Genomic DNA, 20,395 nt, shown 5'->3' on the forward strand with positions numbered 1-20,395 from the left:
CTCATTTGAACTTGATTTCTTACACTTGCCTTTACTCCTCATTAGCCTTATCAATTTTTTAGGAAAAAAAATTTCATCATCCGAAATACTATCATTGGAATCATCATCCAATAATTTAATTTTTGATTTTAGGGCCACTCCTTTTTTTTTGTGTCTTGCTTAGTATGTATGGTTTCATATGCTAGAAATTTGCCTCTCAACTCATCATAGGTTAAAGGATTCAAGTTGTTGCTCTCGGCCACCATAGTAGTTTTGGTTTCCCACTCTTTTTTATAGACTTCTAAGGACTTTTCTCATAAGTCTTTGTTCAGTGTGGGTCATACTCATAACATCCAAGCTATTTATGATGATTGAGAATCTCTTAAACATTTCATCAATGGTTTCTTCATCCTTCATGAAAAATATTTTATACTCTTTTCACAGCATATCAATCCTTATTTCTTTGACTTGTTTGGTACCTTCATTTGTGATTTGGAGTTTATCCCAAATCTCCTTTGCCGTCTTGCATCTAGATACCTTCCAATACTCCTCGAAGTTGATAGCATGGTACATCAAGTTAATGGCTTTTGCATTTAACTCCACCTTCTTCTTGTCATCAATATTCCATTCGTCTTTTTCTTTTGGAATCACTACTCCTTCAACACTTGTCTTGGTAGGAACTTAAGGACCATTTACAATGATATTCCATATGTTCTAGTCAATGGATTGAACAAAGATCCGCATCTTTTCCTTTCAATAGGCATAGTTCTTCCCATTAAAAAAAGAAGCCTGTTGTTTGATTGACACTCTGTTAAAGTGTAGACCACTACATAGCATCCAAGTTGTTAGTCATTAGACCTTTCCTCCAAGTTGTAATGTTTGATTCTTGAGACCTAGTTTTTGATACCAATTGAAGGTTCTTGATGGCCTACAGAAGGGGGGGTTGAATCTATGACTTTCTTTTAAACTTAATTAATTGTGCCCAACACCAGAAATTGAAACTTAACTTCTGTTTTGTCTACGAAATGAATTATGCAGAAGATAATTTTATTTTATCTCATAAATCGTGAAAAATAGAATCAGAACATAGAGAAAGAAGATGACACAGTCATGTATCCTGGTTCAGTTGTCTCGTGCAATACAACCTACATCTAGTCTCCACCACAACAGTGGTAAAAGTTTCACTATCATATCAAATATTACATACACCAATTTCCTAAGATTCAACCGAATCCTATCTGAGATAAATCAAGCTTCAACCTAAACTTGATTTGGCCAGACAACTTCCTAGACTCTCAACACACTAAGTGATTACCCAACTTAATAAGGGATACAACTTAGACATCAGAAACAAAACAGAAATACAATCAAAGGGATCTGAAATAAAGGTATCTCTCGCATTCTTTTCTCTTAATGGCTTTTTTTTAAATGCCTCTCTTTTATGCCATTTACTACTTAATATAAATAAAGAAAGATACAACATTAAAATAGAATACTCAATGATAAACCATGAAAGAGATGATGTTTAATAGCGTTGACGCTATAAGATGAACCGGATTTAGCACTTTCTGATGAAACTCTCTATCTTGTCAAAATATTTTTTTAATGTAAAAACACTATCCAAAATGTTGAACTCTTACAGGGAAGCTCTCAATGAAACTCAAATTCTGGTTCTCTCTCCTTGAACAGAAATAAAGATTATTTTCCTATTTATATGAGCTCTGTTTCCTCAGCTAAAGTTTGCTTCACAAGTCAACTCCTTAAATCTTGAACCAACTGAGATCTTACCTCTTTTTTCTTTAATCAACCCCAAAAATCAAGAATTTGAATTCATAAATAAGTAATGTTATGAAGGATGAGTACCGGTAGTTTTATAAATCTTAGATTCTTCAATGAATTTGCCACATTCAAGTCCTTAATCTTATGTTTTAGCTCGAAGAAATTATTTTAATCATTGATTCACAGCAGAAAAAAATAGTCACCACTTTTTTTATATCATTCGAAATGATGGTGAAAAGAAAAAAAAACAACAAATAATTGACTTATATGTTAATAAAAATAAATTACTTTTTTTTTTAATTGTGCTTAATTTGTTTTTTTTGATATTGATTTGACATAGCTTCCTTGATTAGCTTTTTCTTTTTTCCTCTTTGGTATTAAAATGAAAAAATAAAACTTTTTTTTTCTGTGTATTACTTGAAGACACCAAAGTTCCACCATCATCTATTTGCTTCTTCTCTTCCTGAAGACAATAGACTGGACTAGTGGTTTAGTTCATTGTGCTGTGATTTTGGTTTGGGCTGCATACTGATGTTTTTTACTTGAGCCTACATCACTAAATAACACATCAAAAACACACTTGAATTATCAACTCAAATAATACTATATTTATCATCATCAAAATGTTTTTATTTGTTTGTTAAACTCAACGATAATTTAACTTAAGTACTAATTAGCGTCTCATTCGAAAGTTTCTCTTGAAAGTACCTATGCCAAGTGTCAACCAAACCTTGTTGGTCAATTCTAAACCACCCTTAGCCATGCGTGGATTCCTTAGCCACAAGAGACCCAGCCTAACACTAAAGAGTAAACAATTACAGCCATATAAACAGTAATATATTTTTATAACGTGCTAGTTAATATTAACTCTCTTAATATTTCTCATCGAAGTTTTGTAACTTAGAATGAAACGTGTGTGTAACTTTGTGTTACTAATTATACTTAATAATCTTCATATTATCATTATTTCATATTTCTTAATATAATAAATCGTAGAAACTACTAAATAAAATTAAAGTGTGATAACGTACTTATCACAATAGCTTGCGTAGATGTCAACATTCATATCTTCATATATCCATGGGAGGTTTGAATTTTCAGTCACTTGAAAACGAGTGACAAAACCATTTATAAATCACAAAATAATAAAATCAAGAGAAAAAGAAATACAAATTTAAAACAATAAATAAATATATAAGAAGAAGAATATGTCATGGGATATACCAAAAGACCAAGATTTTGTTGCCATTTTTCTATAGGCTAAACAAGGCATCTCTACCCTAGCCTCCACAGGACTAGAATCCTTTTTCAGTGTTTCTCGGTCAGTGGCAGATCCAAAAATTTTATAAGAGGGGACAAATTAAATATAAAATAAATTAAAATATAACATAATAAAAAATCAACAAAATATAAATTATAGTATATAGGTCAAAATTAATAATTATATTATATAAGAATTAACATTCAACTATACATACTTTAAATTTTGGTATTTTTAAATTTGGTCTGTGATATTTCATATAACTAAAATTATCAATTTATCATCTGAAAGTAAATTTTAAAACATTCTCTTTTTTAACCTATACAATCATGTAATCTGTTAAAAATTCATCTTTCATCTTGTTTTAAAATATTATTTTAATAATTTTTATTGTTTAAAAAATTTATTCAATTATTCCTGTTGTCATAGAAAAAGTCAAAATAACTTTTTTATAATTATTACTTTTTACATTGATCTAAAATTATTTTTTTCAATAACTTTTTAATTATTTATATATTTATACGCTTTTTATTATTTTTTAAACCTATTTATTAATTACTACAAATATATTATAATACACAATATAATTTTGTTACGGCCTGGCCCAGACAGCAGACGGCCCGACCCGACCCGTCGACTACACGACCCAAAGGGTCGGGTCTGGGCCATAGGCCCCGGCCGGACACGGGTCTCTAACAGCTCCTCTACAGCTGTGCGGAGGAAGCTTCTGGGAAGGTAGGTCTGCTCATGAAGGACCCACCTCTGACACGGTATATAAGGGGAGGGTCCTACCCCTTCCCCGAGGTACGTCTGATACCACCTTTTCCCTTTTCACCTGCGCACGATACTGACTTGAGCGTTGGAGTGTCATTGCAGGTGACACCCCCTCTCTCCACAACGAGAGCTCGGCAACTCGGCTAGCACACCCCGGCTCTGCGACACGGATCAAGGCGTTCCCACCACTCAGAACCATCACCCGATCTATCCGGTACCCGAAGAACCGAACATTGGCACCGTCTGTGGGGATACCTGAATGGACATCGTGCAGGGTCCGGGGAACCATGGCCGCGCAGCGGCCCGGAGGGTGTAGCCTCCGTCGTTTCTCCACGAGAGTGACACAGGTCCCCCCAGCGACGTACCGAGCCACAACAAAGAACCCGAGAAAGACGCCCCTTCGGGAGAACTGGTAGTGACAGCGCTAGGATAATGCAGGAACTGCGCCATCGGGTGCAGAACCTGGAGCGACAACTAGCGGATCAGGAGCAATATCAACGAACTTCCGACCCAACATACTCCCCATCTCCCGAAAGTCGAGAAAGAGCCTCCCACCGAAGTCGTTCCCGGCACGCCCCCACCTCTAGAACGGAAGTGGAAAGTAGCCGGGAAAACTCACCTAACCCGAGGAGACGACTTGACACAGTCATCTATGCCCGAGGGAAGCAAACGCGCACCACGAGGCGAGAACGTGAGGACGGCGAAGAGAGATCTGGGAGGACACGACGACCCCTTATAATGGGCGCCACCCCATTTCATCGTTCCATCCTCGAAGTCTGGTTGCCAAAGCACTTTGACAAACCAACGGACGTGAGGTATGACGGAACCCAAGACCCATTGGAGCATCTCACGGCCTTTGAAGCTAGGATGAACCTAGAGGGAGTAGGAGACAAAGTAAGATGCCGCGCCTTCCCGGTCACCCTAGCAGGAGCTGCGATCCGGTGGTTCAACAGCTTCCCGCAGGGTTTGGTGACCGGCTTCTCCAACATTAGCCGTGCCTTCCTAGCACAATTCACCACCAGAATCGCGAAGGCAAAGCACACCATCAATCTCCTCGGCGTGACTCAGAGGACCGGCGAGCCGACCAGGAAGTATCTGGACCGGTTCAACGATGAATGCCTGGAAATAGAGGGGCTAACCGACTCCGTGGCTAGTCTTTGCCTGACAAACGGCCTCCTTAATGAGGATTTCCGAAAACATTTGACCACGAAGCCGGTCTGGACGATGCACGAAATCCAAACCGTAGCCAAGGAATACATAAACGACGAGGAAGTCAGCCATGTTGTGGCTGCCAACAAGCGGCAGCCCTTCTACAATCAACCCAGGCAGCACGGTAGCGGAGAAAGACGGAAGGAACACGCCAGAGACGGCGGACCGAGCAAGACATCCAGGTCATTCCCACGAGTCGGGAAATTCACCAATTACATTCCCTCACCGTCCCCATCATGGATGTCTATCAACAGATAGCCGAGAAGGGGATCCTGTCGAAGCCATGACCTCTGAAGGAACGGACAGGGGGAAACAAGAACTTGTATTGTGATTACCACAAAGGCTACGGCCACAAAACACAGGATTGTTTCGACCTGAAAGACGCACTGGAACAAGCGATCAGGGACGGGAAACTGGCCGAGTTCTCCCACCTCATCCGGGAAACCGAGGAGGCGAGATCGTGACTGCAAAGGAGAGGACAAAACTCGCGCGGCAAAGCGACGCCACGAGTCAGAAGATAATAATCATGGCCTTACCATCGTGAACGTGGTAACGGCAAGAGACGCGGCTCTGAGATCGAAGTCGGCGCAGAAGAAGGATGCCAAGGTCCTCGCGGTCTCGTCCTCTAGCACCCCGCTAAATCCGAAGAGGACCCCGCCCATATTGTTCGGACCAGACGAGAAATGGTTCGAGGAGATCTCGGAAAACCCACCAATGGTCATCACGGCCAGGGTGGGAATGGGCCTGGTCAAAAGGATCCTTGTGGACACCGGTTCCGACTCGAACATCATGTTTCGCAACGTGTTCGACGCTTTGGGCCTCCGGGATGCCGACCTGAGAACCCACCAGCACGGTGTGGTAGGCCTAGGCGACCACTTCATCAAGCCTGACGGAGTAGTGACCCTACCTGTGTCCGTAGGGTCAGGCCAAGAGAGAAGATCGGTAATGGCGGAGTTCGTGGTCCTCCGAGACTTGACGGCCTACAACATCATCATGGGGAGGAAGACCATCAATGACCTCGAGGCAGCGATCAGCACGAGAATGTTGGTGATGAAGTTCATCATGGATAGAGGGGCTGTGGGATCCATTAGAGGGGACCTAGAAACGGCAGTCGCTTGCGACAACGCCAGCCTCTCCCTGAGAAAGAAGTCTAAAGAAGCGTCAGGAGTGTTCCTCGCCGGCCTAGATGTTAGAGTCGACGACAACCCTAGACCCGAGCCAGAAGAAGATCTGGAAAGGTTTAGGGTCAGAGACTTTGAGGAAAAGTTCACGTTCGTAAACAGGAACCTCCCACATGAATTGAAGGAACCCTTGGTGGAAATGATCAGGGCCAATGGTGATCTGTTCGCTTGGATGCCAGCCGATATGCCGGGGATAGACCCCCAATTCATGTCACACTGCTTGGCCGTAAAGGCGGAAGCCCGGCCAGTGGCTCAAAAGAGAAGGAAGATGTCACAGGAAAGAGCGGAGAAGGTGGTCAGGCAGACGGCCAGTCTCCTCGAAGCGGGGTTCATCCGGGAACTGGAATACTCAACGTGGCTGTCGAACGTAGTCCTGGTAAAAAGCACAACGGGAGATGGAGGATGTATGTAGATTATTCCGATATCAACAAAGCATGCCCCAAAGACTGCTACCCCTCCCCAACATTGACGCGCTCGTCGATGCAGCGGCGGGTTACCGATATCTGAGCTTTATGGATGCCTACTCCGACTACAATCAGATACCGATGCACCGGCCCGATGAGGATAAAACAGCATTCATAACACCGGGAGGAATCTATTGCTATAAGGTGATGCCATTTGGCCTGAAAAACGCGGGGGCCACATACCAAAGGCTAATGAACAAAATATTTGACAGTCTCATAGGCAAGATGGTGGAAGTCTACGTGGATGATATCTTGGCAAAGACTACACAGCCTGACGACCTCCTGAGCGACTTGGGAAGTGTCTTCGCATCCCTCCGACAACACGGCATGAGGCTCAACCCGCTCAAGTGCGCCTTTGCCATGGAGGCCGGAAAATTCCTAGGATTTATGATAACCCAAAGGGGAGTGGAACCCAACCCTGAAAAATGTCAAGCGATACTCCAAATGAAGAGCCCGGGATGTGTCAAAAACGTCTAGAGGCTGGCAGGAAGGCTTACCGCGTTGTCCCGCTTCCTTGGAGCGTCGGCATCGAAGACCCTACCATTCTTCAACCTGATGAGAAAAGGAATAGCGTTTGAATGGACTCCTGCATGTGAGGAAGCATTCAACCACTTCAAGGAGATCTTGGCAACACCCTCAGTACTCGGGAAGCCCAAGGCCAGAGAACCCCCTATACCTATACCTGGCCATAACGGGGGAAGCCCTTGCAGCGGTTCTGGTGGGGGAAGAAGGAAAAACTCAACAACCAGTCTACTTCGTGAGCAGAGCGCTGCAAGGAGCGGAGGTCAGGTACAGCAAACTGGAGAAATTAGCACTGGCACTCCTGACCTCTTCCCGTAGACTGAGACAATACTTCCAGGGCCACCAGATTGTCGTGAGAACGGACCAAGGAATCCGACAAGTACTCCAAAAACCCGATTTGGCGGGGAGAATGATGACTTGGTCCATTGAACTCTCCCAATATGATTTACGATACGAACCCCGACATGCGATTAAGGCACAAGCGATGGCAGACTTCCTGGTAGAAGTGACAGGAGACCCAGCCGAAGAAATGGGCATACGGTGGAGGCTCATTGTAGACGGGGCCTCCAACCAAGCGTCCGGAGGTGCCGGGATCATTTTGGAAAGGCCATCCGGGGTCATATACGAACAATCGATCAAGTTCGAGTTCCCCGTATCGAACAACCAAGCAGAGTACGAAGCCCTCTTGGGAGGCTTAGCCCTAGCCAAGGAGGTCGGGGCAATGAGGCTGGAAATATGTAGCGACTCACAGGTCGTTACCTCACAAGTGATTAGAAGCTACCAAGCCAGAGATTCGTTGTTACAAAAATACTTAGAGAAGGTCAGAGAGTTGAGCAAGCTATTCGAGGAGGTCACGATCCAACACGTTCCAAGGGAAAGGAACACACGGGCAGACCTCCTATCCAAGTTGGCAAGCACGAAACCAGGATTCGGCAACCGGTCTCTCATCCAGGGCATGGCGAAGGAGCCAACAGTCGCCCTCCACTTGACAAGGCTAAGCCCCTCCTGGTTGGATCCCATCGCTAACTTCCTGGAAAGCGACAAACTCCCTGATGACGAAAAAGAAGCTAAAGTATTGAGAAGAGAGGTAGCCAAATACGCGATCATTCAGGGACAGCTGTTTAAAAAAGGACTCAGCCAACCCCTATTAAAGTGCCTACATCCCGACCAGACGGACTATGTACTCAGAGAAGTCCATGAAGGGTGTTGCGGCCATCATATCAGGGGCAAAGCCCTAGCGAGGAAGCTTATCCGAGCCGGATACTACTGGCCATCAATGATGGAAGATTCCAGAGAATTCGTGAGAAAGTGCATCAAGTGCAAAGAGAACGCCAACTTTAACAGAGCACCGGCCTCCGAGTTATGCTTGCTAACGTCCTCCCGACCCTTCTCACAGTGGGGAATCGACCTCTTAGGACCTTTTCCGGTTGGTCCGGGGCAAGTCAAATATCTCATCGTTGCCATTGATTACTACACCAAATGGGTAGAAGCCGAACCACTGGCCAGCATAACCTCATCCAATTGCAGAAAGTTCATGTGGAGGCAGGTGATAACCCGATTTGGCATTCCGAAAGTCGTCATCTCAGACAATGGGACGCAGTTCATTGACAAGAAGTTTGCAGAATTCCTCTCCGGTCTGGGCATAAAGCAGAAATTCTCCTCGGTAGAGCATCCTCAGACGAATGGGCAAGTCGAGTCCGTGAATAAGATCATCTTGTTGGGTCTTAAGAAGCGACTGGATAATAAAAAAGCTGCATAGGTCGACGAACTCGCCTCGGTCCTCTGGTCTTACCGAACAACCGAACAGTCATCCATGTGAGAAACACCCTTTCGCTTGACGTACGGGGTGGACGCGATGATACCCGTGGAGATCGGCGAACCGAGCCCACGGGTACTTCTGAAGGGAGTGGAAGAAGCAGTAGAGAAGGACCTAGCGGATGAAGCCAGGTAGAAGGCCCACCTGTCCGAAATAGCGCTGAAGCAGAGAATGGCCCTGCGCTACAACGCCAAAGTATTAAGGAGGGAATTTGAAGAGAATGACCTCGTCTGCGACGCAACGACATCGGGCTGTCGGCTCAAGGGGAAGGCAAACTGGCGGCAAACTGGGAAGGTCCCTACAGAGTCAAGGAAGTGATTGGAAGGGGTGCCTACAAACTAGAGAAGCTCGACGGTAAAGAGGTCCCGAGAACTTGGAATGCAGGTAACTTGCGAAGATTCTATTCCTAGCTCAAACACGCCGATCTGGCGACTTAACGAGCTCAGTAATTTATTTATTCATCTTTGACTAATACTCATCATGACAATAGACTTGCTTAGTTACCGGTTAACATTTACTTGTCAAAATTACCTCTTCATTGACCTCTCTTCATTTTGCATAACAAGTTCCACATAGCACATGTTAAATGGAACCACGATTCGGCACCCCGGGACTGATCACCCCGGGAGCCAACCAAACTTAGGCCACGACAAATGGCCACGACAACGCTAAAGGCCACGACCCGGCTTCACCAAATTACCAACACAACGGTTAATCAAATGCAATCGACAACGTAATACCGACAAAGCGATGACAAAATAAAACGAAGATCTACCAGATAATCGAATAAAGTCGACTAAGCGACAAATGTAGCACAACAAACTAGTTCAACAATATTTACAAACAAAAATAAAATCGTACACAAAATCACTTCTTGGGCATGTCAACAATCTTGCCATCCTTGATGGTCTTAAAGACGCCAATTATCGAGGTATCGAAGTCAGGAGCTATGATCTTCACCTGAGCCTTAAGAGCTTTTTCAGTCATCATGATTGCACTCTTTCCCTGCTTTACGACCTCCTTGTACTTCCCCTACCATGCAGCAGCCTCAATCCAAGCAGCCTCGGCCAAAGAAACGGCCTCATCACGTTCCCTTTCCAAGACGACCACCCGACCTTGAGCGGAACTCACCTGGCCCTCTAAGGTCATCTCTCGCTCAATCAGTCGGGAAACGGTGGCGTCGGAAGCCTGTAATTTCTCCTCAACTATCAAGGTCTTTTCCTCGGCATCTTGGAGCTCCTCAGTAACTTGGGAAAGTTGCTCCCGAAGGTTTTGACTTCAACCTTGAACTCATTGTTGGCCTGAACAGCAGTATCGAGCTTCCTCCGCATCGCCTGAATCCCCGACCACTCGAATTCGGCTTTCCGAGCAATCGCCGCACCACGAAGAAGGGGGTCCGATACATCCACCTTGCTTGCCCAGAGAAGTTGGCCCCATGAAAGTAGTCCTCGGTGCCCGGAAGAAGCTGAGAGTCTATGAAATTCCCAGCGTCGAAATTTCTCTCCATCATAGTAAGAGCTCCCTCAGGACTAGAGGACGACCTCTTTCTCTTCGGGTTGCCCACGACTCTCATATCAACCTGAAACTGCAGACTGGGGGTCGAGTCGTCATTAACATCATTGGCCTCATCTCGGAGGGGAGACACATGGGCGCCCTCAAGATTTTGGACCGGCACCTCGGCAATATGAGGATGAGGCGACTTCTCACTTTCGTTTTGCTCACGAGAAGCCTCCTGATCCTCGTGGGTCGCCTCACCCTCGCTATCGTCGGCAAGAAAACTCTTGTAAAGATCTTCAAGGCCAGTCACCTCGGCAGACATCCCCACTACAACACAGAAGGAAATCGGTTAGTCTCAAGCTCGGTAAAGCAAATCGAAGCCAAAGGTCAAAAAGAAAATGCAAGTTATAACTACTCACAGACATAACCCCTGGCGACCTCCCAGTCACCCATCAGTAAATGAGGGTTCACGTGATTCTTCCCAAAAATGGCGAACAACACGTCGGCAATCTTTTTATCCACATCGGACATGTTCTTATGGGTCACCTTGATAAGAGAATTAGACCCCGTCCCGAAACTCCAATACGTCGGGATGAGGCGTTGCCCTTCCAACGACAGCCAGAAGGGATGGTGACCTTTGATAGGATGCACTTTGAAATACTTGTCCTTAAACTCATGATAGGAGTCCTCGAACAAGCCAAAGATCCTCCGGCCCTGGGCAGAACGGAAGGACATGAATCCTTTCTTTGCTTTCCCTTGATTGGAGGGGTTTGTAAGGTTGAAGAGAAAAAGAAAAACATCTACAGAAACCGGCAGCTCTAAGAATTCGCACACCATCTCAAAACAGCAAATGGAAGCCCAGCTATTCGGATGCAGCTGCGACGGTGCCACGGATATCCGACCAAGAAGTGCCATTTGAAAGGGAGAGAAGGGGAGGCGAACCCCCAGCTGGGTGGACATGGCCTTGTAGAACCAGATCCAGTCGGGTATCCGGGGAGAGTTAAGGTTAAGTTCGTACAACCGCTCGTGAGAGGCAGGAACGAAAACATCGTAGTTAACCTCCTCGTCAGTTCCCCCACACAAGTACTCGTCTTGGCAGAATTTGGTCAACTCCTCCTCGCCCATCTGATTCGGAGAGTCCTTTACGTCGGAAGTCACCCAAGCGTAGGGGTCATAATCCACGGTAGAGGCGGAAGCTCGAGAAATGACACGAGGCATACCTACAGTGGGGTACCACTCAGTTAGTCTAGGAGGTCGGGAGTCCGGAAAAAACCCAGGAACTACATTTAGCCTAACCAAATAACTAAGATCAAGCATGGTTAAAGCAGAATTTAAGAAAAAAGTCAAAAACCTAGGAAGACAACACCCTGGAATGGCAACCCCCCTAACGCACCTATTTGACACTACACTCAAACATGCAAATCAAACAAGCAGCATGCATATAGAAGAATTATCAATCGGGACAAAGCAAACAGAAAGCAAAGAAAAAGGAGAAGAGTGCTTACCTGGTAGGAAGCAGAGAATGATGGATGCTCGAAAACGCGAAGATCACAGTAAAAAATTCAAAAAGGAAGAAGTAAAATACAAAGAAATCAAGAAGGAGAATGAATAAGGAAATGGAATGAAAGCGAAACGTCCAAATGGGGGGGATTAAGAAACTGTTTTGGAGCGCGAAAGGCAGGGGCAGAAGAGTCTTTGCTCACAGGGTTCAAAACAACCCATTATGAACATTAAATGCCCAACACGAAGAACGAGGCGACAAAGGGCTATCCCCAACAACGAACTGACACGCGCATAGGAAGCACGTCCCATCTACGAGCGGCCGACTTGGCGACATCGCTTGAGAAAAAACTTAACGCGCCAACAACGGCGTTCACGACCATTGTAAGCGCATGGGGGCACTGTTACGGCCTGGCCTAGACAGCAGACGGCCCGACCCGACCCGTCGACTACACGACCCAAAGGGTCGGGTCTGGGCCATAGCCCCCGCCTGGACACGCGTCTCTAATAGCTCCTCTACAGTTGTGCGGAGGAAGCTTCTGGGAAGGTGGGTCTGCTCATGAGGGACCCACCTCTGACACGGTATATAAAGGGAGGGTCCTACCCCTCTCCCGAGGTACGTCTGATACCACCTTTCCCCTTTTTACCTGCGCACGATACTGACTTGAGCGTTGGAGTGTCATTGCAGGTGACACCCCCTCTCTCTACAACGAGAGCTCGGCAACTTGGCTAGCACACCCCGGCTCCGCAACACAGATCAAGGCGTCCCCACCACTCAGAACCATCACCCGATCTGTTCGGTACCCGAAGAACCGAACAAATTTATACATATTAGGTTACTAACTTGTAAATTTTTTTTAGTATGTAACATAAAAATATATTTAATCTATAATATATATATATATATTAATTATATAGTAATAATAAATTAATAGTGCTAACATTTAAAAAAAAATTGGGGGGATCATGGCCAACTTAGGCCCCCCTTGGATCCGGCACTGTGACCTCAGTGGCCCATCTCCAAAACACAGCTGAGAAACAGTTATATATGCAAAGAGAAAGGTAATTAGAATCTCTAACATTGATTATTGGGGTAAGAATTTGATGAGGTCCTTTCTTTTCATAGAAAGCCTCATTACTATAGAGTTAATTAAACAAATTACTTATGAGGATAGTAGTGGAAGGAAGAATAGTACAAGAAACAAAACCGATGGCCTTGATTACTAGTAATAGAAATTAGTAACAGATAGTGATGATTTTAGTCCTAATCTTTTTTCCATTATTGTGCAGATTTGGAGCAAAGAAGCGAAAAGGCCATCACCATCACCATATGGAGCAACCATTCGGGCCCTTATCCAAGCTGATTTCTGCATGGCCTTGTATTTGTACCTAGTCCCTTATTTTCTTCTGTCCAGGTTTACAGAGCCTATATACCAAGAATGGGCATTCTGGAAAAAGTTTGGTTACCAATATATGTCCGGCTTCACGGCACGTTGGAAGTATTATTTCATTTGGTCGGTTTCAGAAGCTTCTATTATCATCTCTGGTCTTGGTTGGTGAATTCGTCTCCACCAAAGCCAAGATGGGATCGAGCAAAGAATGTGGATATTTTAGGTGTTGAGTTTGCAAAAAGTTCTGTTGTGATTCCAACTGTGTGGAATATTCAAGTCAGCACATGGCTTCGTCATTGTGAGTTTCTTATTATTGAGTTTTGCATTCTTTTTCTTCAAGTAGATCAAAGCCAATCTTTCAAAAGTTTGGCATGAAACTTGATTTAGGTAGGTCTTAGGCTTAGATCGCATAGTTACAACTTGCAAATTCTGAACATCATTAATTTTTTTTCTTCTCTTAGCCTGTAAGTCAAGCTAGATTCAGAATATGAAATTGTGAAAATCTTATTATGCTATCGTTTGTATTTCGCGCTAGATGTTTATGAGCGGCTTGTTCAGAGTGGTAAGAAACCCGGATTCTTTCAGTTACTTGCTACACAGACCATCAGTGCTATTTGGCATGTGAGTAAAACTTACACTGCATCTTGATTGATTTTTTTCCCAGTTACTTGCATTGCAAGTTAAGTCCTTTGCTTTGTTGTGCTGGTAAGTTGTATTGTTGAATCTACGCTTTATAACATTCTGGCTTTATTATTGCAGGGGGTGTATCCTGGATACATCATCTTCTTTGTTCAGTCGGCGTTAATGATTGCTGGTTCAAGAGGTAATACATTAGAATAAGCTAGTACGCTTTTCTCTTATTTTTTAACATGTCATGATGTGTTTCTTTTAAAACAGCCATTTACAGATGGCAGCACGCGACGGCCCCATCAATGGCAAACGCATTCGTGTTTTTGAATTTTGCTTATACACTTGTCGTTATAAATTACTCTAGCATCGGTTTCTTGGTTAGTTTCTCCCTCCCTCTCCAACCCTTCAGTTTAGTCGCTTATACTTCACAGTTTTAACTCATTCAAATTTGGTGTTTTAATAGTGTTCTATTGTTTCTCTGAATTTTGAATAGGTGCTAAACCTGCACGAAACTCTTGCCGCATTCGGACGTGTGTATTATATTGGAACTATTCTTCCCATTTTAATGATTCTTCTTGGTAAAGTAATCAAACTCAAGAGGCCTGCAAGATCCAAAGCTCAAAAAGAGCAATGGGGTAGACATTGCAATTCAATCTTCATGAAGTTTTTGATATGGGATTAGAATAGTGTGAGAGTCTGAGAGAATGCATTTCAATCTTCCATGGGTTCCTACCCTAGTTGGCATTCAATGTTTTGTAACATCTGCTTTTTATTCTTCACAATTTGGTATTTAATTGTATTTTTAAAAGCTGTTATTGAAGAAAATAATGATTCAAACATCTTGAATTTCTGTAATCTCTATGCTTGTTAACTCCTGACTCCTTAGAAGTTAGAATTACTTCAAGGTGTTCTATTTTTCAAATCTCAGCTGCAGATAAAAACTTGAACTCTCGTATAACTTTTTGTAGTGCGAGGAACTCCGATCCATTGTAACATACCATAATTATGTCTACATCTATATGCATATGTAAACCTCACTTGAAAATTGTATTTAATGTAAAATGTAATGCATCATTACACAAGTAATAAGAGTACACCTATTCTCATTGTTGTTCATTAAACAATCATAATTATACACTTAATTTCTATTCCGTTAATTTTCCAATTGAGTACACCACTGAGGCGAACAAAAACAATGCTGAAAGATGCCAAAGACAAAAGAATCTCTGAAAATAAAAGATTAATTAAGTTTAATTTGACAAAAACCATCAAACATCAACGGATTATGTTTCTAATAGAAAACATGTGAGTTACTTGATAGAAGAGTTTAGACTTTAGAGTTTATATGACAAACTTAATCCATTAAAAATTATGTGACGTTATTAATTAAAATAATATTTGACATGTTAAAAATTAAAAAATTAGTCTATAGTATTTAATGTTGTAAATCACGTAAAAAAATAAAATTACACAAAAAGTGTAAAGAGATTGAAACTTAAATTAGTTATAAAAAAAATATAAAAATCACTATTAACTTATAAATTTTTTAATGTGTCCTAAGAATATATTTTAAAAATATTATAAAAGATTTTTACTAAAAGTTATTAAAATATAATTGTTTTTATGAATTTTCAATGCATTAAATACATAAAAAACTTAAATAAATTTTATTATTATACAATTAAAATATATCCTTAATATAGTTAAATCCTTAATCATTCTCTAGAACTTGTAGGATAAAAAATATACGTGATTATATCCAACCGACATCGTGTATAATAAACAAGGTTGCGAGAACTGGACCGGTTAATGAACCGGTAAAACAATTGGTTTACTGGTTTAATGGTCTGACCGGAGTTTAACCGGGGTTCAACTAGTTTAATTAAATATTAAATAAAATTATTAAAAATTAATATATGTAATACTTGATCACTATCTAGTTGTTCTATCTTTGTTAAGAGTAGTTAGTTGGATGGCTTCTAATTAGTACTCTTTTGGTACTCTTACTTTGAATTATGAGAAGAACCTTACTTTGAATTATGAGAAGAACCTGGTGTCATCGGGTATTGGAATTATTATCCACCAGTTAGAAGAGTACCAATTAGAAGCCATCCAACTAACTACTCTTAACAATCTTCAAAAATAAAAATTTCTAGTTAGTAACAACTACAATTTAGTAATTTACAAACACAAATTTACACAAATTAAATACAACCAATAATTAAATATTGATTGTTGAACAGATTTACAGAAAATTTCTAATCACATCAAGAAGCTAACAGTACATGCATCAAAAAGTTCAAAACAAAAAATTTCGAATTACATTAGGCATCAAAAGTTCAAAAAACAAACTCAAGAAATCATAATCCCTACAATTAAACAATTAAATCAACAATCAACAAAATTAGTAAGTACCACCAAAAGATAAAAAAAAATTGAAAAGATAAAAAAAATTGAAGAACAGAGCAGAGCAGAATTTTCAAATTCAACATACATCAAATTTATTCTCAAATTCAACATATAACAAATTTATTCAACATTTGATTAATCATATTAAAAACAAAATTAAAAAATTAAAAAATAGAAGAACAGAAGCCCATAACAAAAAATAAAAACAGCGAACAGAAGTCAGAAACCCAGAAATTAACTGAAGAGAAGAACTACCAGAAGCCAAAAAATAGCACGACCTAAACCCAGAAACCCAGAAGCCAGATACCCAAAACCCGCGACGGTGAGTGACAGTGGGAGTGTTCTTCACGGCGTCGGTTATCCGTCATATGCAGAAGCTCCAGCCTCGAGCTTATGGTTGGGAGTGGCAGTGGCAGTGGAGTGTTCTTCGAAGATTTTGGAAGATTAGGGAGATTAGGGATTTAGGGTAAACTCAACTGGAAAAGTGGCTAGCTGCAAGTCACGGCGAGGAGCAGCGAAACAGCGACAGAGAGACAAAAGAGCGCGAGAGAGAAGGGAGAGAAGGATTCAGCGATGACAAACGATGCGGGGCTCTGGGGTCTGCGGTGGCTACGGGCTGGGTGACTGTGGGTGGCTAGGGTTCTTCCTCTTCTTTCAATCTCAAGCTTTCTTCAGTTTGACTGTTGAGAGAGGAGACGCCGAGAGGGGTGAGAGTGGGAGTGGGTTGGGGGTCTTGGGGGACGGGTAGCCATTTAGGTTTTTTTTTTAAATAAAGTATAAAACGGCGTCGTTTTGATGGAGTATTCTAACCAAAAACCAGCTAAAAAACTGGACGGTTCTACTAGTTCACCGGTTAACCGCCAGTTCGACTGGTTTTTTACTGGTTTTTTGTCAAACAGTTCCTAGCTTTACCCGGATCAGCTAGTGACTGGTTTCCGTTTAATCTGGTTGAACCGACCGATCCGGTTCGGTTTTTAGAACCATAATAATAAAGATGCAATGATTCAGATGGTGAGTCTTGAACACTTTATTTAATTATATATATATATATATATATATATATGTGTGTGTGTAAAAACCAAATAAAATAAAAATAGTCTTTTTAAAGAACAGAATGTACCCAATTAGGCTTGAGTTAAATTATATAAAAACAATTAGTTAAGTAACTAATAAATCTAAAACCAAATAAGTATAGTAACCAGTACTATTTCTAATAATTCATTTCCACTATGTTACGTGTATACTAAAATTAGTTATCAAAGTCAATTACTAATATAAAATACATGTTGGAATAATACACATTGAAATAAATTAAAGCTACATATGTATTTATATATAGATACATTGGTAGCTGATTTTAATAGCTGATTTTAGTGTACGAATAGTATTTTTGGATTTATTTATATACTTTGTTGTTAGTGAAGTATCAGCTGAGAGGTGGATGCCGTGTATCCAAGAATCACGATGCTCAATGATGGAATACAACAACTAACTTGAACTTTTAAAGTGAGTATGAGAGAATGAGTAAGATGCATATGTAAACAAAGATGTGAAGATGAATTGAATTCGTATAGAATGAATATGATTCTGCATAATTACATTAGTGATAGAATTTGTTACGGCCTGGCCCAAATGGAATATGGGCTGACCCGACCCATGAACCACCCGACCCGAACGGTTGGGTGCGAGACGTCCAAATACCGACTCGGACACGCGTCTTGGACAGCTCTCTACTACAGCTGTATAAGGAAGTTTCGAGGAAGGTGGGTTCTATCCTTGTGGGACCCACTTCTGACACGGTATATGTGGGGAGGGTCCTACCCCTCCCCCCAAAGTACGTCACATACCATTCTCACGCCTTTCGTCTACACACTTGACTGACTAGAGCGTCGGAGCATCTTTGCAGGTGACACCCGCTTCTCCACACGAAGTGCTCGGGACGTCGTCTACTCCAACCCAGTAACCCGGAACCAGGCGAGAGCCCCCTCTCATCAATCGGAATACTAACCCAAACTGTCCGATACCCGACCTACCATACATTGGTGTCGTTTGTGGGGACTCGCCCAGATGGACGTCATACTGGGTTCCACAAAACCAGGCCACGGGGCCGAGCGGAGAGGGGAAGCCTCGGTAGCTTCCTCCCGGGAGCGAACGAAATCCCCTCCATGATGAACCGAGCCGTCTTCACGATCACAAGAGAGGCGCCCCTTCGGGGGAACTGGCGACAACAGCGCCTACTTCATTATATTATACATTTGTGACATTTTATTTCATTCAGAGCATTTATTTTTTAATAAAAATAATTTCTTAATTTCTGGCGATGTTAAATTTCTGCTAACAATTTTGTTAACAAGAGTCTCCTAATTATGGCTTAATTGTGCCAAAAAAAATTTAGGGTTTATAAAATTAACATTACTCTGGATACATCTGACGGTAACCATTAACATAATCTCGCCAAATCCATTGAAAAAACCGATGAAAAATTCGTAGCTAATTAGTGTCGGACAAAATAAATCCGACAGTAAGCAGTTTTCGGCAATGTTTGTACCATAAACCCAAGGATGACGATAAATTCGACGGTACTTAACGTTTTTTTTATAGTAAAATTTTTATCTTAATTTTATTACACAATGTAATTCTTTTTTAATCTTACTTTTTTTAATTTAAATTTAAATTTATTTATTTTATACATTTACATATTAAATAACTTAAGACATTTTATTTTTTCATAATTTATTTTTTAATTATTGATATTAGATTTATAATTTTTAAAAATAAAAATATAAAAATAATTTTTTAAACTCAATAAAAAATGACTGAACAATTACAGTAGTGTCTATTAAACCGTTAGTATAAATTTATTATATTTCGTCACATGTTTTTCTTGGATTTAAGTGATTCCTTTTTAGGTTATACTTTACAATTTATTATTACATTGTTTAGTGTGTTTAATTTCATTAAACGTCATTATTGATGACTAGGATCAAGCGTCAAAATTAAAAATTTTCAACTGACAAATTTTCGAACAACCATTAACGTTATACTAAATTTTTTTTAAATAAATTAAAAAATTAATTATATAAAATAAATTAGATAATTTATTGATGACCAAGACGTTAATAATGAGCACTAATTGGCGTTAAAGTGGTGCGAAACTTTACCAACAATTATCTATGATATAGCCGTTGATAAAATTAATGTCCGAAAAATATCATTAAAATTTTAATTGTAACGACGAAATACCCTAATTGTTGACGTTAGGTTGTTGGTAACTCGATCGCGTGATACGCTGTCATAACGGCCGTCGTCGATAACATGCACCTTTGTAATAGTGAAAAATATGATTTCATTCTGTCCTCTATTTAATACAACATTTGAAAGGAAAAAATCAAGACTCTCGTTCTAATTTTTATATTGATTGAGTTTAGAGATTTTTTTTCTACTTTCTTGCATTTACTTGTATTGTATAATTCATATTGGTAGTTAGTGACATCACCATATAAATATATGACTTTACTATTTGTGTAAAATTTTAGAAATAATTTTTAAAGATTATAATTTATTATTTTTATCTGCATATTCAACTTTTGATAGTAATTTTTATTTATTTATGAATAATTATTTTTCATTTTAATATACATATATATACAATAAAAATTATTACATATTTTTAGGATGGCTTAATTATATTTATATGTTCATTGTTTTTAATGAATTGTCATCGAAAAAATTAATGTTTATGATAGTCTAAATATAAGAAAGTAAAAAATATAAGATATTAGTACTTTGAGTTCTTCGAAGTACGAATCTTGAAGTAAATATGATTATGATTATTGGACCTAGTTATATCTTGAATTAATATTTTGAGTCATTGCTAAATAAATACAATATTATTTAATATTATAATCATTTAGTATATATAAAAGTTGGATACAGTTACGAGAAATTTTTTTAATTCAAATTAGAAAACTTTTGTAATTATC

At 40.7% G+C, this 20,395-nt stretch overlaps 1 protein-coding gene and 1 pseudogene across 1 annotated transcript; both read left to right on the forward strand.

Annotated features, from left to right (window-relative positions):
• Positions 1-7,653: 7,653 nt before the first annotated feature.
• On the forward strand, positions 7,654-8,928 carry LOC112748855 (uncharacterized). Its single transcript, XM_025797129.1, has one exon. The coding sequence runs from the start codon at positions 7,654-7,656 to the stop codon at positions 8,926-8,928; it is 1,275 nt and encodes a 424-aa protein (XP_025652914.1).
• A 4,007-nt stretch (positions 8,929-12,935) lies between these two features.
• On the forward strand, positions 12,936-14,842 carry LOC112696948 (lysophospholipid acyltransferase 1-like; annotated as a pseudogene).
• The last annotated feature ends 5,553 nt before the right edge of the window (positions 14,843-20,395 follow it).

This window comes from Arachis hypogaea, chromosome 1 (assembly GCF_003086295.3).
Source record: "Arachis hypogaea cultivar Tifrunner chromosome 1, arahy.Tifrunner.gnm2.J5K5, whole genome shotgun sequence".
Taxonomy (NCBI): Eukaryota; Viridiplantae; Streptophyta; class Magnoliopsida; order Fabales; family Fabaceae; genus Arachis; species Arachis hypogaea.